Source organism: Vidua chalybeata, chromosome 1 (assembly GCF_026979565.1).
Source record: "Vidua chalybeata isolate OUT-0048 chromosome 1, bVidCha1 merged haplotype, whole genome shotgun sequence".
Lineage (NCBI taxonomy): Eukaryota > Metazoa > Chordata > Aves > Passeriformes > Viduidae > Vidua > Vidua chalybeata.
This window is the reverse complement of record NC_071530.1, coordinates 69,293,409-69,320,859: the sequence shown is the minus strand read 5'-3', so window position 1 is coordinate 69,320,859 and position 27,451 is coordinate 69,293,409. Positions and strand designations below refer to the sequence as shown.

General features: G+C 36.9%; 1 protein-coding gene across 2 annotated transcripts in view; it reads left to right on the top strand.

The window, feature by feature from the left end:
- EXOC2 (exocyst complex component 2) overlaps positions 1 to 27,005 on the top strand; it is a 127,706-nt gene extending 100,701 nt beyond the window's left edge. For both annotated transcript variants that reach the window (XM_053953851.1, XM_053953842.1), the window contains exons 24-28: positions 16,146 to 16,201; positions 19,168 to 19,290; positions 21,557 to 21,618; positions 23,467 to 23,526; positions 25,442 to 27,005. In XM_053953851.1, the coding sequence (XP_053809826.1) occupies positions 16,146 to 16,201; positions 19,168 to 19,290; positions 21,557 to 21,618; positions 23,467 to 23,526; positions 25,442 to 25,535 (395 nt within the window). In that variant the 3' untranslated portion in view covers positions 25,536 to 27,005. The remainder of the gene's footprint in view (positions 1 to 16,145; positions 16,202 to 19,167; positions 19,291 to 21,556; positions 21,619 to 23,466; positions 23,527 to 25,441) is intronic.
- The last annotated feature ends 446 nt before the right edge of the window (positions 27,006 to 27,451 follow it).

Here is a 27,451-nt window from a genome sequence, read left to right as displayed (position 1 = left end):
TTGATAGGCATAAATGTCATCTTTGTTTCCTGTCTGATTTACTGAATTCTTTGGGTGCCCCAGTGTTAGGGAATTATGCAGTTTTGGAGCACAGGCAGGTTGGGGTTGCAGGTTAGATAACTGAGAAGAAATGAATGAATGGAAGTGTGTGAGAGGAAGAACTCAATGGGGTTGGTTCAGATGGGTTTGGAAGCCAGAACTGAAGACTAGGGAGGTGAGGAAGGTATGATAAGATCATAGGTGAAAAAGCTTAGAATTCCAAGTCAATAGTCACTATTATTACTACTTGGTTTTATTTCATTACTAGTTGGGTTATAAGCCAAAATAAATTCAAACCTTGGCTGTGAATGGGGTGTTTGAGTGAGCTATGTTAGACTGCTCCTTCAGTTGTTACTCTTAGAAACCAGGTTTTTTATTATCTTGGTAATGCTCAAGGTAGTTTCTGTGGCAATCTTTAACAAACTGGTGTGTAATGAAACTAGTGGAGTGGCGAAAGTAAGTCACATGAAAAGTAAAATTACCTGTAGTCCCAAACTATGGTATCAGTGTCTTCTGGAGTTCCTAGTTAGGCTTTTTTGCTTGGATTTATTCTCTTCCTTCAAATATTTATTTCCACAGGTGTGCCAATTGTAGGCACTTTTCTCTTTCTCAGACTATGCAGCTGGGTAGAATTAGCTGCTGAAAGATCTTATGACTGCTCTCTTCTTCTACCCAGAACTGTTTCCAAGGCCCTCTGGCAATCTTTACTCAGATCTTCTGGGGTCATCATCACAGTTTCAGAAGGCAGTGTGCATGGGAACACTGTGAGATCAAGAAGCATTTACAGGTCATGATTAATATTTGTGAAACTTAATTGTGTTACCTATTCATAGGTGAATGTGGCTCCCATTTAAGGTTGATCTGTAGGAGAGGTTGGTTTGCTGGTGTTTGTAGCTAAGTCATAGTCCTCTAGCTCAAATTATAAAGGATCAGAGATTAGTGTGTGATATTTAGATGCAAAGTCCCAAGTTAAAACGTTGTATTGGTCCAAATAAACTCAGCTCTGTCAAAATTACCAGACTTTTCAGTGCATGGAGCATCCTGTGTAGTTCCTATAATTCACATTGTTGTGCTTAGAGAATGGTTTTGTCTTGTTAACCTTTAGCATGTAGGCGCTCATTAGAAACAATCCATAACAGTGAGTGATCTCTCCTGATACAGGTGCTTAGTGTCTAGTGGTGGAGATTATTCAAGGGCCATATAAAATACAGCATTATGCTACCTTCTGTGCAGATGCAGACAATCATCTTAAAACATCTTGAATTTGCCTCAGACAGCACAGCCGAGGAGGTCCAATAACCTTGATGCCCTTAGTGAACCCACTGGTCAGTTCACGTTCTCGGTTATGGTTTGAAGTTTTGCCTAAGGGGTCTATGGTCGAGCATAAAATGATACTGATTTCAACATGAAGGAGGAGTAGTAAAAAACTATAATTTTCTAGGCTCTGAGTGTATGCAGTAGTTAAGGATGATGACGTTTTTAACATTTTAAAAGCACTGATGAAAATAGTCTCCAAAATGAGCATAGCAACTGGTCAGACTTGCAGAGTCCTACTAGGACAGTGGGGAAAAGCTGTCTCCTCAGTACTTCATAACACTTTCTGCCCAAGGCTCTGTGTGTGTTTTTAAGTTAAAAATTCTAGTGTAACAAAAAGCTTCAGCTTTCTCTATACAAAACTTCTATACAAAATTCAGCCTGGAGCATATTCTCTCAGTAGCCAAGTTATCAAGCCCTTGAACTCTTACTTTTTAAGTGGGAAAATATGATTGGCTTCTAACAGTACAGCAGATCCGTTGTAATAAAAAACATTTCATTAGCTTAAAATGTCTTTATACAACGAATAGCAATTTAAATTTAATGAAACACTTAAACTTTATTGATGTGTGGATGAAATTAGTGTTGGGCTTGTTCAGCAGTTGAAGTAATTCAAAAATATTAAAAGCCTTTACTTTGAACTGTGAAAAGTCTTAAGCTTTCCAGTTATTGTGGGTCACTCCTGAGTCAAGATAGCTTCCAAATGTTAATTTTGGATTAAATAATTTTCAAGAATCTATTGTTCAGGTCATGCAGAAACATTCTTAATTTCAAATCCATGCCCTTTTCAAGGTGCTATAGGGATTCAGTAAAGCTTGGAAGTGAAAAGCAGTGAAGTAGTAACACTGGAAGTCAGTGCAAGTACTCACCTTCACACTAATAAATAGGATTAATATGTGATCTCATCGAATACTGTATGTTTCCTACAACAATTTTCTCTCATTTTTTCCTTTTTCATAGCAGACTAAAAGACAGTAAGCTGCTGTGGGGGTTTTTGTTTTGATTGTTGGGGTTTGGTTGGGTGCTTTTGTTCTTGGGGTTTTGGTTGATTTTCTTTTTCTGCAATAGCATCTTTAAAGGCTACTGTTATCTGGTTCCAACTCACTGGTTATTTGAGCAGACAGATAAGTCAAGCTATACATAAAATTCAACTTAGGACATTTTTTGCTGTAAACTTAAGGTATACTCTTGTGAGTAATTATTCCTGATATGCTAATCTGTGTGCATTTGACTGCAGTACGTGTTGTGGGTTTTAAATAAGTACATTGGTAGAAGAGCTGGCTGAAAGGCAAAATGGTGATTACCCCTTCAAGGTCATCCCAAATTACCAAGTCTATGGAAAAAACAAACAAACAACAACTAGATTTTTGCCATAGAAATCAAATTGGAGTATTTGGTGCAATGAAGCAGAGCACAACCTCCTACCACATTTTCCAAATAATCCACTGAATCTGTAATCAAAGTCCCTTTCTTCAGTCAGCTTTCTCCCATGACTCGATACTTCCATCATTCCTACTAAATACTGCTTCCTATAAGTGTTTCTATGTTAAAGCAGTGGCTTTGATTTGGTTGCCCATTTGCTGAATTTAGTTACTAAAGACAAATAAAAATTTCATATACTTTCATGCATTTCACGTACAGTTGGTACACAAAGCAATTTGGAAGTATGTAAAAATATTAAGAACTTTGTGCTTTTTTTCAGTGTGGCGACTGTTTGCTTTTTTTGAGTTAAGAACATTCACAGAATCAGGTTCCAAAAGTATTGGGGTTTTTGTATTATGCACTGCCACCTGCTTGTTATCATTACACATTTGTATAATTCCATAGAAATAGCAGCTTTAAAAAAAATCTTCGATGTTAATAACAAAACATTGAAACATTAAAACCATGGAAATTGTGCATCTTAGTGCTGCTCATAAGCTTTTTCTCAAAGCACCACTTTTGAAGTTGCTTACTTAAAAACATCCTTTAAAAGGTCCATACTCTTTCTCTTGCCGATTTTGTCTTTTCTTTTACTTACCCAAGTATATCTGTCATAAGTCACTCTAATAAATGCAGGACATGTTTCCCGGATAATTAAATTTCTTTCAGTAACTTTAAGGTTAGAGACATGCAGAGCAAAACTGGGCACTAAAATTATTAGTGTCTGTATTGTTCCAAACACTTTATTTGTGAAATTAGTCTCTTTTGGATCAATTGACTTCAGTTTTCTCATTTCTTATAATAATAATATTTGAGTGACAACCAAAGTAAATTCATAAACATAGTATATCTCTAAGCCCATTCTTCATTTATGAAATTGCTGTCATTTTGCATTTGACAGGCTATTATTACAGTACCAGTGACTTCAGGAATTATGAGAAGAACACACAGTTTCCTGAGTGAGTCTGTGTTTTGAAAGGTTTTAATAATTTTAGGTTTTATAAAATCATGAAAGGACACCTTCAGGGTGCCTTAAAATTGATGTGTTTGAAAGAAATAAATTAATATTCTTGCCGACTATGCTTGGTTTGTGTTAATGAAAGGAAATACTGCTTGAGATTTTTGATTCAACTGTTCTCAGTTTTGATAGCAATGTTGGTTTTTAGTCTACCTTACAATTAAAGGAGTGACTGGCTTTTCCTATTGAATTGGTCATCCTGTATCTTTATGGGATGAATACAGCTACACATTTTTATCTGTGGAACACCTTTTTAAATTGGCATAAGACAATAAATCTTCCTCTATGGGGACCTCTGGGGGCAGTCTGAAGGGGTTAGTCAGTGCTGCTGACTTGGACCCCCCTGACACCACTGTACATGTGACTTAACTTCTGTAAAGTGGGAGAGGTATGGGAGTGGCAAGAACCCCCAAGTGTGATGAGTTACCACACACAAGACTTTTGGAAGCCTATGTCAAAGTTGTCAAGAAGTACAACTGTTTGGTTTTTTTTCTTAAGCAGCTCACTTGTGAAGAATTTGAAAAATAAAAGGCAAACAGGTTACAGTACTGGAAATGATGTGAGTGCCAGGCTTCAGCGGTTTGTAGGCACTAGTTTTACTAGGTGATGGTGCTCTTCATTTGTCTACCACCCACCAGCTGGTCTGTTTTCACAGTTTCTCAATTATTCTTAATTCTGGAGGGGGGGGGAATGGAAGACAGCTTTTAAGCAACAGAGCAGTTTATTGGTCAGCATAATCTAACTTTATTTCATGAAAAAACTGTTGATGCATGAAGCTGTTTGAAAATATGTCCAATACATAGCAAATATTTATATACGCTTTGTAGTCTGTTCCCTCTTCTGTGCAATATTGTGTTTTGCCTCAGTGTTTCTTTTGCCTACAAACTTTGGGAACTTAAAAAAATGTTCTGTGATCAGGAAAGAGCTATTAAGTTTCCACTCTGTTACATTTCCTGGATACACACAGAAGGATCACAGGCCTGTTTTATAAATTGCTAAAATCAGTAGGAACGTAGTCATAACCAGGGATGTGTGCCCTGTTTTCAGCACACTGTTTTTACCTATTGGCTATTAGCAGTGTCTGCTTTTTCAAAAGAAAATCCTATAGCACTAAAATTATTCTTATAGTAGAAATGTAGTGATAGATACATACTTAGATACTCAATGCTATGACCTTTATATGCTGAAAATCAAGGGGGAAGAGGGAAGAAATTAGTTTAAAATTTTTCTTCTGGAAAGTGAAGCAGCATTCTACAGCAAATGGATTGCTGGTACATAAAGTTCAGGTAATACTGAGTCATCCTTAGATGTATTCATTTTCATGTCAAGAAGGAGTGTTTGTTATATCTGAGTGTCTCACGTGTAAATTTCATTCTTCAGAACCTGAGTTTTTTTCCATTCAGGAAGAAAAATGGGTTTGGTTTAGATGTTATGTTTTAGTTGGGTGAAATGTCTTGCAGTGCATTTTTTTTTCATCTTCCTCAAACCACCTACTTTAATATTTAATAGTTGTAATTAATTTCTACGGTAGGGTTTTCCCTTCAGTCACAAACATACACCCACTTGAATTCAACAACAACAACAAAAAAAGACTCAACATCCCCAAAACTGTTAATGCTGAAGTACAAATGGTAAGGTATTTTTAAAGTAATACTAAATCTATAGAGCAGCACATTGTTCGCTGTGAAGTGTTTATATTCTTGTTCTGATACCAGGTTGCTTTTATGGGTTACAGCCACACATTGGTGCTTGCACTTCTAGAGCACTGTAAAGGCTGTAATTCTGCCAGACCGTGTTGTTCTTAATTAAATGACAACAACAAAAAGACAAATTTCTGTGGGTCATGTATCTCAAGTACTGGGTTCATCTAAGGATCATCAATGCATTTCTTTACCAGTAGTGAGTGAGCTGAAACCGGTGTATGCTTAGATGGAGAGGTATAAATGGCTATAATCTCTGAAGTAGGGTTTTTTTTACATTAGTGCATTGGAATTTTTTGGTTTATGGGGTTTGGGGCTTTTTTTTGTTGTTGTTCTTTTACCATTTACATTCTTTGTTACCTGTTTAGTGGGTTGAAATTTGGCTGATTGTACAATAATTTAAGTAATTTGAGAGTCTTCATGCTTCAATTCTAAGTATGCTATGTAGCCTCTTTTTTTCAAGACCTTCATGTCTGCATTGGTAAAATGCCCTTTATGCTTTGTTACTGTGTTTGGAGGAAGAAGTGAAAATAAATCCATCTCTTAACAAAAATCCTTGCAAGAACATGCACACATATCAAATTGGCCTTCAGCTACCTGCTCTTCTTTTAAATATTTGATGCTAGCAAACACCTCTCCTTCCCAAGTGAAGCACTGTTGGATTTTGCATTTTCTGTTGTAGTCTTTGACAATTACAGATTTTGATCCTTCTTAATAATAAAGGAAACTGTATTCTATCCTATCCCAGAAGCAGTGGAGTTTAATACCTGTAAGGAAAGCAGCAATATTGGGTAGACCTCTTCAACAGTGCCTCAGATCATTCTGTAGTTTGAATGGGGTAGCAGAAAGTTCAGAACAGCCTCAGCAGCTTCAGTTTTAAAGATATCTCGGTTTGGGCTATGCAGGAAGGCACACAACCAGTATTATTCTCTTGGTGTTTTCCTCTTTTAGACTGAAGTTAATGCATAGACAAAGGTATTAATCAAAGTATTGGCAATCTTTAGAGTTCCTACTACTCCAAGGCAGCTGAAGCACAGAAGCGTTCAGGTTCTTTGAATGTCATGACATAATTGCGATTGATTGAATTAAAGGAGTTCAAAAACTACAGGTAACGTAAGTCTGAAAAGCCTCCACATTTTAATATTTTTAGAAATTAGTTTTGTGGCTACTTGTGTCAGGTCCTTCAAATGACATTCACTGTGTTAGATCAACACACTACCATGGCTGAAAATAAGTGCAAGGTGACTAATTCAAAGATGTAGCATTCTGGCCTTCAGATCTCAAAATATTTAGAGAGGTTATGACTTTGTGTGATCAGCCTCTTCCCTTGCTTCAGAACTGTTGTTTGTAGAAGCAGTTTGCCACATAGGTTACCAGTAATTTCTTCATTAAATTTCAATTATTGATAGCTATTTTTTAGGTCGCTATTAGTTCTTGGGACTTTTTCTCAGATTCCTATGGCACTCTGTATTAATAATTACCATGACCTATGCAGACAAGAATTTCAAGAAAACATTAATCTGATTCACAGTTTAATTAGTATGGAGCTAGTAAGAACAATAGATTTATCAAAACATTTTCAGTTTTACTGAGAAAAACCTGCTAATGAACTATTTATAGCACACTTGTATCTATTTTTGTCAGTAGTCTAAGGACTGACTTAGGACAAATGGGTTAAAAAACAGGAAATGTGGTTAAATAAGTGGGTAATCTCTCCAGAGAGTTTCCAGTTTGCCTACACGTTCACATTTTCTTCTTAATGTACTTTCAAAACAACATTAAGTACAGTACCTTGAAATCCATCTCCGTTTAAAGGAGGGAATGTTTCCAGCAATAGCAGGAAGTGGCCTAGTGAGAAATTTCACATTCTTGTTTAAATTGAAATGAGATTCTGGAGTCCCTGTTTTTAAGTGGGTTTTTCTTCTTTAATGACAACGGAGCAGTTGTGTGACATTTAACTTGGCTCAGGTGTATAGTGTGGATTCATAAAACTCTGTGAATGCTGTAATTATGTCTTCCATTCTAGACTGGTTTTAAATAATTGCTTTCCTCTAACTTACCTTTTTCTTACATATGGTATTTACTTTTATGGAATTTATGGTATTATCTGTATTTATAATCATGGTCAAAGGTTGTAAAAATAGTGTTATTAATCAAACTGCATAAATCTTACTGTGAAGTAAGGAATTTACTGAAGATCATAATGTCCATTTAATTCTCTAGAATTAAGATGTGGTGTCTGTATTTCTTTGGGCAAACAGAAGCAATAAGTAAATAAAAGCTGTTATTTGCACTGTTTATTAGTTGCTTTTTGACAGCTACTAATTATTAACTTGAAAAATACTAGTGAGTCAAAACAAGGAGGGAATACAATAAACAAATAAGGCCACTTAGGTGGTGGTAAAGGTTGTGACCTGTTGGATCTCCTGTATTTTGAGAGCTACTGCCAGATACGTGTTCGGCTTTTAGCATCCTGCAAGCAGTTTTCTGGAAATGTTTTTATCCAGGGCAAACAACAAAGCATGATAGCAAATGTATTTTTAGTAATTAGGAAGAAACAAGCAGGCTTGTCTAGCTGCCTTAATTTAGAAAACAGGCCACTGGTAGTACCGTTAGCTGAAGCTGATTTCCTATCAACTGTCCTTTAAGGGAGAAACCTTTGTGCTGCTGCAAAGAATAAAGGTGAGCTGCTTTGTTATGTCCATGGGGAAATTCCAAGTCACATCTCTACTTTTTTTAATACATATTTTTTTAGCATCTGTGGGGTGTCAGGTTAGATGATATCACTGTGTGGGTGGGGGCACTTCAGTAAAATAGCATGAAATAGTCATGTACCAGTGCTGTAGTTCATGGAAGGCTTATGCATGCAAACAAGTTAGGTTTCTGTCTATTCCTATAGGTTAGGGAACTATCTTGCAAGGTGTAGGCTGCTTGGAAATTAAAAGACTACTTTTATGAATGGGGTATCACATTTATTGTAGTAATTGCAAATAGTTGCTAGCTTTTAAAATAATTTTCCAGAAACATTAAATAATTTAGGGCTTTTTCTAATGAGGCAAAAACAGTTTGTTGTTCTGGGAACATACAAAGTTAAACAGACTATCAGTCACATTAAACTTTCCCTGGTTATAAATATTAGATTTCTGAATAGTTTTGAGGGCAAACACCTTTTTTCAAATGCATTTAATGCAGCCTCAGGCATGCTGTGCTGTTGGTCCTCGTAGACAGATGTCAGCCTTTTTCGTGTCATCCTGGGCACTTAATTCTAAATCCAAATTGGTCTATTTTTTTCTCAAATCCAAGTGCTCTGAAAAATTCAAGTAATAAGTTTATTCCTTTATATAAGGAATATTCCTTCATAAATACCTTCCCAATACCAACATAATGCAAACTGGTTTTTGCTGTATGTACTTCACAGTCCAGTACCCTGAGTCTATGAAATATTTTACATGTAAGGAACATTATAAGTCATGTTTATTTGGAATTCTGCAGCTTAAAAATAAAAATATTTTGGTGTTCATTTGAATTTTCATTTTTAGTCTGTGCTGCTTCCTGTTCATTTCTTGGGATAAGGTAGTTGATGGATCTTTACACGCACTGGATGTGTCAGGCAGCGATCCATAATTATGGGAAGCCTGGAGTTATCTGTAGATCTTGTAAATTAAAATTTTTCTACCAAGACACATCTGCACCATTAACCTGTTTTTAAAATTGTTCCAGCAGCTTTTGCATGGAGGCAGTGCTGACTGCTCTACTGACCTGCTGTGACCTCAGACAGTGTTTTACTCTGTAGAGCCTCCTCCCCCTCCCACCCATTCTGCCTTACCTGTGTAAATGCTTGGGGTTTGGAAAGAGATTACTTGATTTTAGCTGGAAGTTATTGTTTAGGTTAGATTGAAAAGTGAAATTCTGTGGTGTGTATGGGGCAGCTTGGTTTGTCAGGAGGCATCCATCTAAGCTTGAAATTGCCCCATGGACTGCATGGGCAGGATGGGGCTCACTTGGTGTGTTGCAAGGAGTCTGCCTTTTCAAGAGCTGCAGAAATACAAATTACTGTCTGCCATCCCAAAAGGAATCCTGCTAGCCCCTAGCACTGCTTCTGTAACAGGAGTTGCACTGGGGAAGAATGTGACCACACTAGAAATTGTGCCAGGATAATTTTAGTTAAAGCAGGTATCGAATACTGCTATTGCAGCTGCAATGCAGCCAGAACCTAGAGGAAACTTAACAGTTAAAAAATCAGACTGTTTTAAGAAGTTGCATCCACATGGCTTGGATACCGTTCATTAGTTTCTTTTTTAATGTGCACCACGCAGCACTGATTAACGACTTGCAGTAGATGTGTGCAGCTTTTTTTTCCAACAGTTTCACATAGCAGATTAAAAACTTACAGAAGAGCTGCGGGAGCTTAACTGACATACAGTTCAGAACACCTTGTGTGTGACATGGTGTAAAGTTTGGCATGATATATCTGAAGCTTAGAAATTAACATTTCCAATACCATTTTACTTAAATTTGGCAATAGGGTGTAATGTAACTAAAAAGAATATAGATAAAAAAATTTAAAAGCCAGTTCCTTCATTAAAACAGAGCAGATTAAATACATTTTTACAGTCACACTCCTCTAAATTTACTATCAGAGTAGTAAATGAAATGTCCAGAAACAGGCAATTACTGATATTCTGCAGCTAGGTATGAAAAATATTAATCTCTTTGGATTACCAAATTCTGTACATTATTATTTTTTTCAGAAAGTTTTCATTAAAAAGTAATCAGGAAAAAGGTTTCAGTGATTTCAGACTGATTGACTGTTACTGGCATAACCCACCAAACAGAACAATAAATTGTAAAAAATACTGTGTACAATTGGATGTGTCTTAAAATGCAAAATTTCAGACTCCCAGGCATCAGTTTTCCTATCTCTACCAAGTCATGCTCAAGCCTTAAGGCCAACAAATTTAGTGCTCTCTTTTCAGAAGCACTAAGAAACATTGCTACCACCAGCAGTGGTTGCTTGCCCAGTTAAGTATTGACCTCCTACGGAATGGACTCAGAATGCTCTCCGTTGTTGCCTAAATTGGTGGCTCTGTGCCTACCCAACACTCATTTCTGAGCTTAGGTTTCTAATAAGTCAGTCAACTCAGTCATGAAACAGGACTAGTAGCTTAGTCAACGCATTAAGAACTGTTCAGTCTTCTCTGCTTTATTTAAAAAAAAAAAAAAAAAAAAAAAAAGTGGCAGCTGTCAAACTGTAGAATTTCCTGTGGATGGCTTTTCTAGCTCCTCCAGAAAGGAACAGTAGCTTTCAATATTCCTGCATGATTTCTCTTTAATTAAATTTGCTTTTTTTCTTTTCTTTTGATCCTTCATAGCCTCTCACCCTCTTGTCTGGTTTACTGCTAATAAGCAGAGGTACCTGCTGACATCACCTGCTTTTTCTAAACAGTTGTGTGCATTTATCCTCTCCTCCTCCTTTTTGCACAAAAGGCAAGCTAAAAAGCTGGTTTGGTGAGAGGCAGCAGCAAGGCTGGATTTTCTGTCCAGCTGTCCATCTCAAATGAGGGTCCAATCTCACAGAAGTTAAAAGTGTGTCAAACCCTATCTGCCTGGGTTAAAATTTCCTGTGTGTTTCAGTTGTACTCACTGAACTTGAGTTCATTCTTTGAACTCTTGAGTCTGCAGAAGGCTTAAAAAATGTTTGAAGCTCATGTAATCCTTCACACTGTCAATTCACTGTAGAAGGACTGGGAACATTTGAAGGCTCAAGTTAGCTTCTGTCACAGAAAAAGCAGCCTGATGAGTTCAGTTTTACTGTGTGTGCAACCTTTGCTCTTTTCTTGCATGCAAGTTTTTGTAGCCTCTCTGTGTTTTAGAATTACACATGTGGTATTGGAGTCCCAGCTCTTTCATGCTTATTCAGTCACTTTGGGGGTTTTGTAGTATAACGATGTCATATAAGTACTTGGGGGAAACATATCTCTGAGAACTAACTACAAGTGGGACAACTGGTAGCGCTACACCATCTAAAGATCTCCTGAATGATTCCTGTATTGGCAAGCTAAAAGTTTGGTTTCTGTTACTCCTCAGAACCACAAACCTTTTTCCCTTCTGCTTTTCCCATCATTCACACAGTCATCTATGCTACAGCTTTACAATGTTGCTAAAATTGATTTGAAACATAGACTGACATGTTTAAGTAGTAAAAAAAAAGTAAAATTAATAAGTGGTATAAACTGGAGATTATTGGATAATTTTGTTATATATTTCTCTGGTAAAAAGTACAGTGGAGAGTCCAAAATTGGAAGATGCTATTTTAAAGTTTCTGTCAGCCATTGTGATAGTTGATGGCTGAAATTGTCCTTCATTTTTATTTCTTAAGTCTTCCCATTCATTTTTCTTTAGAGCAATGCTGGGGCTTTGTTAGTAGCAGCTAGAATTCCAGCAAGTCAGTCTTTGGTATTAAGAATAGAGTGGGAGTGGAATGCGTTTATGTTGTAACAGAATAATAACATTTTCCTCAGAGAAATTGCAAGGGCTTGTTGAGACTTTCTATAATACATTTCTGTCAGAAGCAGTGGAAAGGCATTGTATTTCTGCTTCAATATGCTAAATAAGAGGTATTTTAGACTTAAGAATGTTATGTTTCACTTGATTAGCCTAATAGTTGCAATCTACAGTTACAAGGTGCATTAGCTTTCAGTGCTGTATAATAGGACTGGCAGCATGGTGTCCCAAAAACTGTAATTGTGTGGGCTGCTGAACAGTTGTCGAGAAAGCTGCACAAAAATTCTATTCTAGACAGAATTTTTACATTTTGAAATGAATTTCACAACAAATTCACAGTTGGATGCCACTGCTTGTATTTCTAGTGAATCATACTCCAGAAAAGTAATACTTTGCTTCAGCAAAGCCTGCCACAAACAGTACAGTGATATAAATCAGAAATGGGATATTTTTTAATTGTAACTTTTCAAAAAATAGTACCGTTATTATCTATGCCTGCAGGTCCTGACATTCCGATATGTTTTGCTTTGTCTCCACATCCAAAAATTAAATCCTTCACGAATAAGATAAAAGGAAGGGCTGGGGGGAAATGCCCTTTTTACATAAGTTCTATTTGTGGTAGGAAACTGCCCCCACCCCCCCCCTGCCAACAGCAATGATTGTCGTAAAACTACATCTTTCATATCTTAGAGCAAACCTTTACACAGAGACCTTTAATAACTTCACAGAGACCAGCATAACTTCACTGATGGTCATTTCATTTATACCTTCATTTCTTTCTTTCTTGTGCCTATGTTGTTCTTCACCTTGCACTGTTCTCCCTTCTTTCCCTGTCTGGTTCCACTAACTGGCATTTTTAGAGTGCAATTGCATGTTCTTTCTGTCTTTGGCTTGTTTAGCTTACCAAGACAAGGTCTTCCAGCTTGTTAAATGCTGCAATTAAGGCAACTGCAGTTTCATATACATACACTGTCTCTAAACTGCATAGCTTTGCAAAGTTTGTGCTGAATTATTTGCTCTTAAATTGTAAAACCTGTCGAAGAAATTGAGGAAATATTTGTGCTGGCACTGGGCTGCCTGATCCTGAAGTCATTGCAGGACTGAGCCTGCTATGAAGGGTCAGGAACACCTAATTATTTCTTTCAATCCCAGTAGCACTTAGCTCCTTTAAGTTGCATCCATTCACCCTTGTGCATGGTGCAAGGATGGAAGATAAAAATCTGTCTGCTTATGCCCTTTCACTGAGGTTTAAGTTAACAATTTTATCATGCAGCTGGGATAGGCTAACAATATGCAATACTAAGCTACTCTCACTTCATTCTTACCATAGCTTCCCTCCATTCCATTTACTGAATTGTTTCTGAGCTCTGACATAAAATAACCATTTACCTTAGCTGAGAACCATCAGACAACGCTGTTCAACACCTGGCACTAATGTTGCTGATATTAGTATTCCATGCTTTCAGAAATTAACAGTACTTAGGTACTTATAGCAGTGATGGCAACTTGGTAACTAATTCTTCATGAAATATGTTATGGAAAGTTTCTGCAGATACAGTGATAGGCAGCTTCTACTAGCACAGTCAAAAGCTGTTTAATTTGGGTGCTTACAGCAGCAGACAGAATTAGCAGCTGCTACCCTGAGCCAAGTTGTACAAATGCATGAGAAGAGGCTCACTACCTTGGGGATTTAGGTGGGATAGGTGGGAAATGAGGATTCTTCCTTGGAACCACACCACCCTCTTACACAACCCACTTCAGTCTCTATCCACCTGGGCTTTTCACTCACCCTCCTTGATAACACTTCTTCCCAGCTCAGCCTGCTGGCCACCTCTGCAGGAGACACACGTGCTCTCTCTGTTTGACATGGCAGCCCCCTCTCTGTACTTTACTTACTGCTCCCCAGCAGTAGCAGGGTTTGAGTGAGATACTTCATTAGGGAACACTCAGTTGGACCAAAGAAATGCTGCTTAGGTCACTGAAATTTTGATTGACTAAGGAACATGCCGTGGCAGTGCTCAGGTATCCCTAGAGAAGGGAGACTGTCAAAGTCTTTATCTTGTGCAGCATTTGTGCAAAAGTAAAATCAAAATTTCCACATGAAAGATCCTACTGTCACAAGATGAGGCTGGTAGGCAGCCAAAAGCTGAATGCCACATAGGTTTGCAGACCAAAAGCAACACTTTGCACCCTGAAGTTAACTGCAAACCGGCTCCCAAATTCACCCTGTACCTCTTGATTTGATATGCAGAGTAGACCTTTGTTCAGTGTCTGGTCAAGTTGTATTGGTTTCTGGGATGTGATAGAAATTTTGACCTCGGTGATATGAAGTGTGCAGAGGATTTCAACAGGGGCAGAGTGAAGTAAAAGAAGGAAAACAGTAGAAGAGGAAAAAGGAAGGGGGTGTTGCATTTCCACATATACCTGTGATCTTTTGGTGTGGTTTGAGTATTGGTGTGTGACATTCTTGCTTTGTTTTGCAAGGTTACGGGGTAGGAGAAAAAAGTCAGTTTCATAAAATTTCTGGTGTTGCTTTATTCCTCCCTCACTTCCTTGCTAAGATGAAAGAAATTTTAAGTTTGCAAGCTGGTATACAATACTGTATGACTTGTCTTTGGGTTAATTTAAATGGAAAAATCTACTGAAATTTTCATGGGGAAGAATAAAGATGTAAAGAGAAAAGGCACTAGAGATGTTTTGGAATGTGTGGAGAAAGACTTGTATCTTTCTGACATCCAGGCTGTATCCCATTGCACATTCTAGATGTTTGTTACTCATGCAAGACAGTCCTGTGCTGTCAAGGACAGGTCATCCTTGTGTCCTGCTTTTATAAAATTTTTATCCATAATTGTCTAACAAAGGGTCACCTTTTTAGATCATGAGGCAAGTTCTGGGATCAATGGTTAAAGATATGAGCATGACTGAGGTGGCAGTAGTGAGATACTACTCTTCTCACAGAATAGCTCATTTTGATGATCTCAGGTAACCCCTTTTAAAGCTGTTTTTTGTAGCAGGACTAAGTTTCTGCATTGGTGTTATCTAAGGAAAGGTGGAGCAAGTAAGATGAACTGATTAAAGGTTCACTTTGTAATTTTTATAGCATTAGCCGTAATCACACTGTGATCTCTGAGCTGTGTGGTCTCACCAGTCTTTGTCCATGATTCTTGTATTTTACTGTCTATTGAATATATTGAAGGGAGGGATGGGGTCATTGCACTTTCTCTGATTTGTGGTAGACTAATCAAAATCAGAAGTTGAGGTCATGTGGATCACTAACCGTCTCTCGTTACTTTGTTTGTACTTAGAGCATTTATACATACTCTAAAGAGTTGAATTCTTTCTAATTTTCCTTTGCCTACAGAGTAAAGTGGCCATAAAAACAAGTGAGGCAATTTTAGATTCTTGCCTATTTTAAATCTTAGACGACTGGAATACAGGCTGGGAAAGTTATAGAATTACAGCAGCAGAGAGTACTAAGAGCGTGTCCTAACTAAAGCACATGCTGCTGGATGTTCTTAGTGTAAATTGACAAGTATTTCATAAGCTTGGAAAGAAAATGCTTATTTGACTTCTCCACCTTCCCCAAAAGGAAGTTTCTACTAAGGCATGACATCTCCTATAAACTGCCATGAGTAATATATTCTGAACCGCTTTCAGATAAACAAGAGACCGTGCTATTCCTATCTGTAATAATTCACAGATAGAGAAGCTGATAAAGTAGTAAGATCTTGAAGACTGTTATACAAACAAAACCTCTTGACTTTGTTCTTTAGAACTTATTAAACTGTGGTGCATGTTGTGTGCCATGGTGTGTGTATTCTACCAAAGCATCCAGAATGTATTTTTTAATAATGCTAGTTTTTTTATTAAATTGCAAAGTTGGTGAAATTATCTTGCTAGAGAGGAATACTAAAACAGGAACCTACTGACTTTTTTTAACCTTCTGCTGTAAGGAAATGTGCCTTTCTCCATTTGATTTGAAAAAGGAAATAGTCTGGTGGTGTGGCTATGGAACTTTCTCTTTCTGCCTCTGATTGCAAAAGTAGTAGTAAAAAATGAAAATAAAAAGTACAGTATTGAACAGCAGAATATTATAGTGGTGTTGAGACAACAGAATGAAAGTAATTATTTTGTTTCTCTTGTTTCAGGTGTCAGAAACTACTTGAAAGAAGCTTTAGTGAATATCATTGCTGTGCATGCAGAGGTGAGGAGAAACTTCAGATCATTTCATGCTTATATGATTTCAGTGTACTTTTGCTGGTAAATCCCAGATTTTTTTTTTTTTTTATTGAAGTGTCTTCTTTATAGATTAGGTTTAGCCAACTTGTTATAAAACTGATAACTTTTCATATGGGGCAGAAGGAGATGAGTAGTTCCTGTTTATCCTCTCTAACGCTCCATTACACCTTTTCATCTCCATTATCTGATAAAGAGGAAAGCCAAATGCTGAAGTTAAATTCTCCCTTTCCATGCAGATAATATATAGATATATAGCTAGTTATGATGCTCTCTTTCTCTGATTATCTTTATTTTGCAAAACATCTGTAATTAACTTCTGTTTCACCTTGAAGGAAATGTTCAACACATGCCACTCAGAGTGAAAAGCCAATATATGTCAGTCTTCTACATACAGTGGAAATAGGAAGGCTAAACACAGGAAGTTTTATAGACTTTGTAAGCACAAATACTGCTTGAAATGCCTAAGTAGGTAATGGGTATCTAGGCTAGGGAATGCACGTTAAAACATTGCTTCTAACATAATAAGCTCGGAGGGGCTACAATTATTTAGCCTTTTGGGATTGTATGCAGGAATTTTCTATGGTTCTTTAAGTTAGAGTCTATGTTTTACATAATCACTCCTAATCATCAAGAGTGTTAACAGATTACTGTTGCTCCTGGTAGAAGCATTGGTAGTAATATTACTCCTACCTTCCAAAGTACCACAAGTATGGCTGCATTAACTTTTCCCTGTAATTAAAATATAATGAGATTCATTTGAGGCTTTTACTTTCCTTATTCCTTCTTAAATTACAAGGATTCGTATAAATTAAAATATTTTCAGGAACTTCAAATTTGTCTTGCAGTATTTTTGATATTATTTTAGTGTTACTTTATAGCAGAAGCATTTTCACAGAAGCATTGTGGTTTTACCAAGTGCTTCCAAATGAGGGAATAAGAAACACTAAAAGCATACACCAACATAATAAAAATTTCTAATATTGCTTTTCAGATTAAAATGGAAATTAGAGGCTTTGCTTTAAAAAATTTAAAGTAATTTCTGACTTACTGAGCTAGGGTTGTAAACATGCCTACTTGTTAAAATGCTGCAGCAGAAAGGTGCATTGCTGTGCTCTCCTCATTGAGACTGATACTGTTGCTGGCCTAAATAGCATCGTAAATTTCTAGATGTGAAATATACAGAAATATGAGAAGGTGTGTCAAGACGAAACTCCCATTTCCACTGGTGAAATTCTGTTAAGCTGGGTCAGGTTTAAGTTTAGTTAGCAAGGCAGCAAGTTTCTGTATTTTGAAACAGCAAAAATTAACCATCAGATGAGCAGCAAGGATAGACTGAAATGGAAAAAAATTGTTTCTCTACCTTTGAATTCAAATTTAGCTGAAATCAAAATAAGGGCTTCTTATTACAAATTTGTGATGATTCACCCTTGCTGACAATTATTTTTCTTGGATTCTGTAAAGTAACTCAAGAATGCTCATTGCAGGCAGAAATATTCTTTTCTCAGTAGAAGATATTTGGGCATGTTCCTGGTATGTTTGTGTTGAATTGATCAGCAATGTTTGGTGCTGAGTAAGATGACCCCTTTCCAGCACTGGTAACAGCTGGTAGCTGACATTTATGGGGTCAGTGTACTTGGCCTGTGGTGCAGACCTGCCTTTTGGAATGGTCAGCCTTATGGGATGCCTGCTACACAATTCTTTATTGAAATCACTGAAAACTCTGTAGGAATCTTTCTTTCTTTGTTTTTTTCTTTTCCTCATTGATTTTTACACATATGTATTAATATCTTCTGTCAGTTAGTAAATTTCCTTGTCAGACGTGGGATATAAACTTTGCATAAAAGCAAAGGTATTCCAGCAAAACAATCCACTACTTAATTCTTTAGAATATTTCAAAGCAGAAACTGGGGAAATGTTTCAAAACTTTATACATCTCATTTTCATTCTTGTACCACTCCAGTCACATACTTAAGCTTACATACACCACTCCAGCTTCATGTGTCATCTTCTCTCCCAGCCCTGTGCAGTGCAATGCAGCTTTATCATCATCTCTAAGCTTTGACACAAGTTTGGTGTGTCTAACCTATAATCTCACTTCCTCCTATATTCCAACCTCTTGGCCTGCATTTTCCCGAATTCATTGTAGAAAAATCATACTTTCTTTTTTTTAAATCCACAACAATTTCTCACTTCTGTAAAGCTCCCTTTAAGGAAGATTACTCTCTTCATACTTTGCTTCAAGCATAGATTTAATAACTTTGTGTTGCAGTTACTATTCTGAACAGGCCACTTTTAAAAGTTCCACAAATAATTGTTAAAAAAGATTGTCTTGATGCATGGGAAAACAAGTAAGGTTTAATTTTTTTTGCCAGGGACCTAATAAATGGCAGCAGTGGCAGAGTTTAAATGAACTTCTGTTGACACCCTCATATTTGCACAGGCTGTCAAATATTTATCTCTGCCATAGAGTATAATGACAGTAGCCATTCAACAGTGGTCAGATATAAAGGAGTCTAGAAAAAATAGCAAAATATATGGGTAGAAAGTGGCTGAATGTGTAACTGTCAGACACACACCTCTGAATCAAAGGTGTTTATCTACAAGACAGTGGTCTGTCTACAGCCGCCTGACTACCTGCATCCATCAGCCAAAAGCACATATTTTGAAGTTTAGCTGCCTTTTGGTATAGCAAGAAGGTTATCACAAATCACATAACCAAATTTGCTGTTAACAGAGAGGATTGGTCGAAGTGCAGGGCAAGCGTCAAAAGACATCCTTCATATTCTAGTTTCTTTTGAATTTTTGGTACGTTGATAAAAAAGAAGGAGACCTTTCAATCAAAGAGATTCGTGTTTTTTATTGAAATGTTAGTATTGAAAATATTTTTGTTAATGCAGGTGTTGTGTTCATGGTTCTTTTCATTAAACTTAGGTGTTTACCATTTCCAAAGACTTAGTTCCTCGGGTAATGTCAAGGGTTGTAGAAGCAGTCTCTGAAGAGCTGAGTCGACTGATGCAGTGTGTTTCATCCTTCAGCAAAAATGGAGCTTTACAGGTACCTGAGTACTTCGTACTGTCAAATATCTGAGTCTAGAAAACTGAGAATAACAGAGGTATAATCTGGGTATTTGTTTGATTTATTGTAGCAGTGAAAGCAAGGAGATAAAAGGATTATTTTACAACCTATTTCAGATTTATGGATGAATACCCTTTGGCATACTGGTTCTTGGGTTTAATATATTTTAGGGTTATTCTTGTATTAGACAGCATTAAAAGGCTGCCTGTATTCTATGAGATAAAAAGCATCATAATGGTATCTTTTTTGAAATGTTGTCAAATACTCACTTTGGCCTGACATAAAAAAATCACTTTAAAAGAAAAAACAATGTAGTGATATTTTGAGATTTAAAAATCCCTAAAACAGGATGCAGTAGGATCTTGTAAGACTTTGCAGGATTAGCCACTTGTTTGTTTTACTCTTTCTAAAATACCATGCTGTTGTAACATGGGCAGAATAGCTTTGCTGTGTTGTTAGGCTTTATTTACAGCTGGATTGGTAGTTGTACTTGTATTGGGTAAGCTTTAAAAGACTCTAAGAAAAACACCTTTTTATAAAAAATCCCTTTGAGTCAGATTGCTATGGCTGTAACAGAAAAAGAGCAAACTCTCTATTTTCATTGTACATAACAGCATTCTTGCATTATGATGGGAAAATAATATCCAGTGGTAAGCCTTTTTTTCCAATTGCTGCTAGTATTGGCATTGGACAGAGAATTAGTATACGAAGATCGCAGCCAAGTGATTGACTCCATATTTAAACCAAATCCATGAAGAGCAACAAAGCTATGCCTATATCCCTTTTGTCTGGTTAAACAACCCACTGTAGGGACTTGCTGCCTAAGCCTGTAATTGAAAGGCTTTTCTCTACTTAGTGTACGTTTGTCACTCATGGTTATTTTCTGTTCCTCTGAACATAGAAAATCCTGTCTGACAGACAGCGGCAGCGTGAGAGTCATCCAGGCCTTGTTAGGCTGAACCAAAAATTCTCATTCAAGTTTTACTCTGTATTCCCACATCCCATGACCCACAGTTTTGCAGGGCTCACCCTTCCACCAGGTTTACTTAGGCTGTGGTACTTGAGAATGGGGTACTGGTACCTCCTAAAATGCCAAAAAGACTTCAGAACTTGAAAAAGTCCACAACTCCTGCGCATGGAGCACTATACCAAAAGAGGTAAAATACTGTGTGTTGAGAAAAGCATAAAGTATATGTAAGTATAAAATTTGGAGTGTCTGTGTTATATTTTGTGCCAGAAAGTTCTGGCTCTAAAAAAGCATAAATTTTACCTGGCTTCCTACCTAGAGGATGGATGAGGGAGATACCTAAAAGCCAAAGGCTTTCATTAGAAGTGGAATTAGTTGTCTGTGTTGCATTTTTAAAAGTTTTGTTTTGGAAGATTAATGTTGTGTGTAAATGTAGATCAGTTACTGTAATGTCTAACTGGATTAAATTTCATATTTATGCTAAGAAGAACAGAATGTTAATTTTTATGAAGTTCACTTTGTATTTTTAAATGAAATTATTTCATGGTCTCTTGCAGAATGTTTCTATTTCATATAAAAGTTGTGATGATAATGATTGCTTTTCAAAGACCAATGGATGATCTATGAAGAGTTCAAGAGCTCACAGAGTTAATCTGCGAGTTCAGTCTCCTCCACAGTTTGCCTAAGTGAAAATTAATACCTGGGCACACAGTACAGTGCAGGAATAAAATCCCCAAGCTCTTGTGCCCGCCAGGTGACACAAAAGAAAAAAAGTACAATCATTCTACTTCCTCACCTGATGGAAAAAAATAAATTCACCAGAAGAACCAAGCACAAAATGTGTATTGACAGATTTTTGTACTTTTGTGTTTCCTTTCTCCCTGGCTAAGCAGTGCTGTGAGAAGTTAAGCTCACTGTATTTAATTTTTTAAAAAAGAAAAAAAAAGTTGCATCTATCATTTTATCACAGTACAGAAAAGGTCAAACAGAATTAAAGATTTGTTACTGAGAGACAAACCAGTGTTTTTTGACTACTACACAGTGATGTAAACAGTTTGACTTGAATCAGAAGTATGAAATTGTTCCTTTGAGCAGTCTCCTGGAAGAGTAGCATGGCAACAAAGAATACAGGAAATAAACTGTTAAAAGCTGAGGCTGCTTACAAGGGCAGTGTGCAATAGTATTTGCCTCTCAAGAAGGTGAAGCTTTGGGATACTTGTATATACTTGGTGAAAGGACATTGTGTCATTGTTTCCATATTTGTATTTCTGTCTTCAGGCAAAGCTTGAAATCTGTGCTTTGAGGGATACCGTGGCCATATACCTAACACCTGAAAGCAAGTAAGTTGTGCTGTAATGTCACTTTTTGCAGTGTAATAGAATCCTTGGTAAACATGCAAAAACACATAATGTAAATTTAGAATGAAGGAATTTTGCTTCAAATAGAATGTTTGATCTACTGTGTAAATATACAAAAAAACCAGATTTTATCAGTTGATAGCAAGATTTTATCAGTTGAAAGAAAATAGTACTTTTTGTTGTTTTTTACTTGGGACTTCTAGACACAAACTAATATTTGCCACCAAAAACAAAATGTAATTTTTAACAGCAGTATAGCTGGTAAGGATAGCTATGCTAAAGACAGACACAAGCAGATCTTGATGAGTTTTATCCAGTTTTTCACAGCAATCTCATAAAACATAAAATAAATAACCTGCCAGATTCATCAGAGAGTCTACAGATCCAGCTACTGGCAGGGTCCTCTTATAGGGATATGGAGAATTAGGGCTCTCCGTAGGCTTATACCTACGCTTACCCTTCTCCTTCTCCACTCACCTAATCAGGGAAAGGGAATTCCGCTTCACACTGTCTCCTAGAATCAACACCTTCAAAAGGCTTTCAGCAATTTATCATTTCACACTGAGGCAAGACCAAAGATAAATAGTGTGGGGGACACTCACACATTAATATAAAGGGAGAAGGAAAAGCATTAACACCATCAGTGGTTGATGCACCCAAGGCATGTAAAAACAGGCTATGATAGCTCTCAGCAGTTTTGAGTAAAGCTGATTGATTTAAATTTCTAGGTGATTATGGTGAGGATTGGATAGGGGCAGATTCATTCATATTTTAATTACCTTCACTTCTTTAAGATTGGCACTACATGTCCCTGCAGGTAGTAATTTGGTCATTTTACCTAATCAACAGTTTTGTAGGAGACATTGCAGTCTTAATGTGTCTTCATAGAGTCACACATAGTGTCCACTGGTGTCACTGCATTCCAATTCAGAGTACTCACTTCCCTATTCTGATAGTGAAAAGGCCTCTAAAAGAAAAACTACTATAAGAAAACTACTTGGCACTGGCTCAGGTTGGATAAAATGGAAATTGTATTGTCGGTAATAGGGCAAAACACAGTGAACCCTGAAAGCCAGAGCTTCGTAGAGGCTTTTTATCCCTGAACTTGTCACTAGCAGTAGTTGCCACAAGTCACCATATTAATCTTTTGCTTACAAGATTCTACCTATCTCTACAGGTCCTGCATTGTTCCCTCATTTCTGTTCCACTCCTATTGCCCAGGGTGGGGTGGGAACCCTATTTTTGGAGTTACTCAACACTTGACTGGATAATGGCCCAAAGAACTCTCCTCTACCCTTGAAATCGGCCCTGCTTTGAGATCAGGGTTGGACCTAAAGTCCCTTCCAATCTAAATTATTCTATGACTCTGTTACCTCAATGCAAACCCACTGTAATACTCTTCATAGGCACCCTTCTGTAAGGCAGAATGCAGTGGTCTGTCTACTAAGCACAGAGAGACAAAATCAATGTTTTATCTGTTCTTCATACACTGATGGTCGCTTAGTTTTAGGCAGAAGTCAGGCTGGCCACTACCTGTTAATTTTTGAACAGTCCAGGATGTGACAGTCTTCAGTGAGCTGCTGATTTAACATTTCCTGTTGATGTATGATGTACATCACATTAGCAATGTCAAGACACATGCTTGACCCCATGACTATTTTATGTTCAATTTGCACATGAATGTCAGGTCTCAGTTGACAATATTTTGTCAATTTATTGAAAAAAATGGATAAAATATAGCATCTCTCTGTAGGATTTATAGAGACAAACTGCCAAGTAAATGCTGAGTCTTGTACTAGCAGATTATGAGTAGTTTTGTTTTCCTTGCAGATCAAGCTTTAAGCAAGCTTTGGAAGCCTTGCCTCAGCTCTCAAGTGGAACCGACAGAAAGTAAGTACAATGCACCCTCTTGTTTCCTTTATGGTCTTTGGAGCCATTGCTTTTTACTCTTGTAAGAAAACTTTATTATAAAAGGCTTAACTTTTGCCATATTTGACCCTTCTGAATTACAGAGCAGAAGCCTTTTTGGACAGAGTCAAGAATAAGCTCAGTCCTTGCCTTGTTCATGGCCCATTAAATTACCCAGAGGAGCCAATGGCTTTGTGACATATCCTGCTTGTCCATCCTAGTCTTACCAGTTCAGTGTAGCTTTGTATTTTTCTTGTTGTATCAATCTATTTCAGCCTTCCTTGTGAATTTTAGGGTTTCTGTGAGTTCCATTTTATTGTTTTACTGAAGTTAGTAGCAATTAAAAAAATGGCCAAGAACAAAGTTCAGGCTTTTGCAAGCTGATGTACAGGGAACTCATAAAACTGGCATGTTTCCTTTCATAAACAAATGAGGGTCTGTGGCTCTTTCTTAACATCAGAAGAAGGAATTCTGGGTTCTTCCTTTTCCACCACGATGACGTTTGACAACAGGTTGCTTTGCTGTGTCCAGCCTGGTATTTGGTAGTCTATTTTACAACCACAGCGTAATAAAGAGTAAACTAGGACAGATTTGTAGTGAGTAGTGTTAGTATAGATGGTTTAAACTAGAGATGGGTTTCATTGTACTTTCCTGCATCAAATTAGTTTGCACTTAGCAGTGAGAATTTAGAATATTTTGTAGACACACGAAGAGACACTGCAGCTCATGGTCTGTGGTCTGTGCCTTCTTCCAGATATCCTCTGTCTATGTAGTTGAACCTGCTCTTCTCTAGCCACAACAAGTCTCAAGATACCTCCTCATCTTACTTAGCTCTAAGGCTTTATTAAAGTTAAAAATCAGTTTTGAGTAAGGAGAGATCTTTTAACTCAAATTTTCCAAAACACCTGTAGAATTTTTTTTTCATTTACTCACAAGCATCTGAGCTTCATGAGACAAATGAAAATCAAGAATTTCATCATTATTACATCTGCTTCAGTGTTTTGAGCCCCAGACAGTACAGAACTTGTTCTGTTTCCCAGGTCACTACATGGCAATTGTAATTTTTCCAGGAAGCTCACTGTTACCTACATGTATTTGTGTAAAATAACACATTTGTGCTCTGAGAGCTGTTTGTGTGTGTTCATTCACAATCACTACTATGATGCTAAATGATTCATGTGGACATGATCATTTTCCAGAGGACCCACTGAGGAAGCAGATACTGATTTTTTTGGTTTAAGTTGCTATTCTTGGGCTAGTTTGTTTTTTTAACACACAGTGTAATTTTTTTTTTTCTGTTACTGGCTGTTCAATAATGCAGCATGCCAAAAAGTTCAGGTGATACATGTCTGCCCTATATAGCTTGCTTTTGAAATAGGGCAGAAAGTTCAGGGATCACATTATTCCCTAGATTAAGGAGAAAATAAAATACCCAGCCAAGACTGTAAAACAACTTAATGCATCTCCAGTGTTACAGTGAATATTTTCTACAACAGGCCCATCAACACCATTGCTCCTACATCTGTAGTTTGTGGATTATAATAAATACTATCCACTGTACCAGGTTCTTTCTTGACAGCTGGGTAGATGCACATTAACTGTTGTTATGCCCCCAAATGAACTCATACACAGTTTATGTGTTAGGGACAAAACAACATGATTGTAGTGAATTAATGTTTCTCTTAGAACAGTCATAATACCTCTGATCTTTCAGTTGTAATACTTAAGAGAAGTCTACAAATACCTTCCAAAGACAAGGCCGAGAACCAAAATTTGCAATTCAGCTACACAAGAAAAGTAGACAGTGCACCTGAAGTCACAGACAAAATAATCAAAACTTGCAGTAATTGTTCCCTTTTCAGAATCTTCTAAAGTTGTAACTATTTTCCCTTTACAGGTTACTAGAAGAGCTGTTAAATAAATTCAAAAGCAGCATGCACTTGCAGCTGACCTGTTTCCAAGCTTCTTCATCAGCCATGATGAAAACATAGACAACAACACAATGCAGACAAATGTGCTTAAACATTGTACATTTTTTCTGGACTACTTCAATTCCTTTGGACACCCTAAAAAACTAAAAAGAATTCCACTGGAAAATAAATTGAGATACAACTTTCTCAGTGATGTTATGGGATAGGAAGGGGTATCCTGCTGAGTGAGACTTGTGTTCCTACATACTTTGATAAAGTGGTTTTCTGTCTACTGTATTTCACTCTGTGGAGGGAATTAAGTCAATTTTGTTTACATACACTTGTTCATGAAGAAATATTCATAATTGTTCTGCAGTCTCAGTTTCACTTGTTAAAAATACATTGAAATGTATTTTTAGCAAATGTTAGCTCAGATTTGAGTATTACTCATGTTGTTCAGCGTATTAATCTTAACTTCTAGGTGTAGAGTGATACTGAAGTGACTGGAAGACACAAATTCTATAAACCATCAAAATGTATTAAGCATCTCCCCTAGAGCTGACTAATAAATGTCTAGATACCATAATAAGTACACTGCTTCTTTTGCATTTAAAAATGGTAAGAACTTCTTTTCTCATCTACAGTTTCTGTGTTTGTATGTCTGATTTCTTGGGAGGGGTTTATTTTCTTACTCATTTTTAATTAAACGTGTTGCTGCCTCTCGTGTTTCTCCCTTCTATTTGAGTATTGATAGTAACCTTAACATCTGAAATCTGCTTTCATTGGCAATTAACAGAAAAGCACTCAGAGTTTATAAGATTAGTAGAAAAAATGTCCAGGTAAAATATTCTTTGGTGTTAAGGCATTGAAGAGTTAATAGCTTCTCACATAGTAAGGAGGAGCACAATATGTCATTTGTTTTGTTTTTCCTTCTTACTCTTCTTGTCTTTCCTTGCTTTTACAGGCTTACTGCCACTGTCTTCCTCTTGTTAGTCAGTCCTCTTTTCCTCTTTGCACCACTAGTTATTGGATTTATGTGGGGGGAAATATGGATTCAGGAGAGAAGAACAGTTCTGTGGCCGTTGTTTTGGGGGTAACAAATGGGTTTAACTTTATAACTGATATCATGGCTTGGAATTAAATAATGCAGTAATAATATATTCTTTCTGTAATTACAGTAATTTTGAGTAAATCATTTCAGGAATACTGCATAGTTTTCAAACAATTTCTTAATGTCACCTCATTTATTCTGCCAGTTCAATTACGTGCTTTAAAAATGCAGCGTACAATTCCTATAATACGTAATTTTGGAGAAAGTTTGATGCACATGTAGTCACTTGTTAAAAAGTTTTGTGTAAGTAGTAGCAGCATGTTGAATGGAAGTGTGAGACTTCAAATATATCATTATCATTAAGTACCTGGAGCAATGTTGTTTTGTTAAATGTTGTCCATTCTACGGTGGTCATAGTCTCAACTGCTGATATTAACTGAAATAGTCAACCAGTTCTGTAAAAGATTTCACTTCAAAATAATAAAATATTAAGAAATATGGTCAAAAGATCTTCTTGAATTCCTCACTTACCAAGAAATATTATTTCTTTGAATTTTGCCAGTCTACAATTTCTATATTCGTATCGGGCATGTTCTAAGTATTGAAAACCTATTCTGTTGTCTGTACTGTAATACATTCAGACATCTCTTTATTGTAAGATCATTCTCTTACTCATGTTTTACTACAGCAGCTTGTTGCTTGTCTTAAAAACCTGAAGTCAGACTTTTGTGTAGGTGCTTCTCTGAAGTAACTTACACTTGAGAACATCTCATTGACAGCAACAAGAGTAATGTGGAATTGATCAAAACATTCCTTGAATCCCATCTGATATGAATAAATGTTCACAGTCAAGTCAGAGCACTGCATCTGAATAAATCCACTTTGTGGATTAAGGAAGTCAGTGAGCATCATGCTGCAACAGGAGGTATTGGAATCCCTTTGCGTG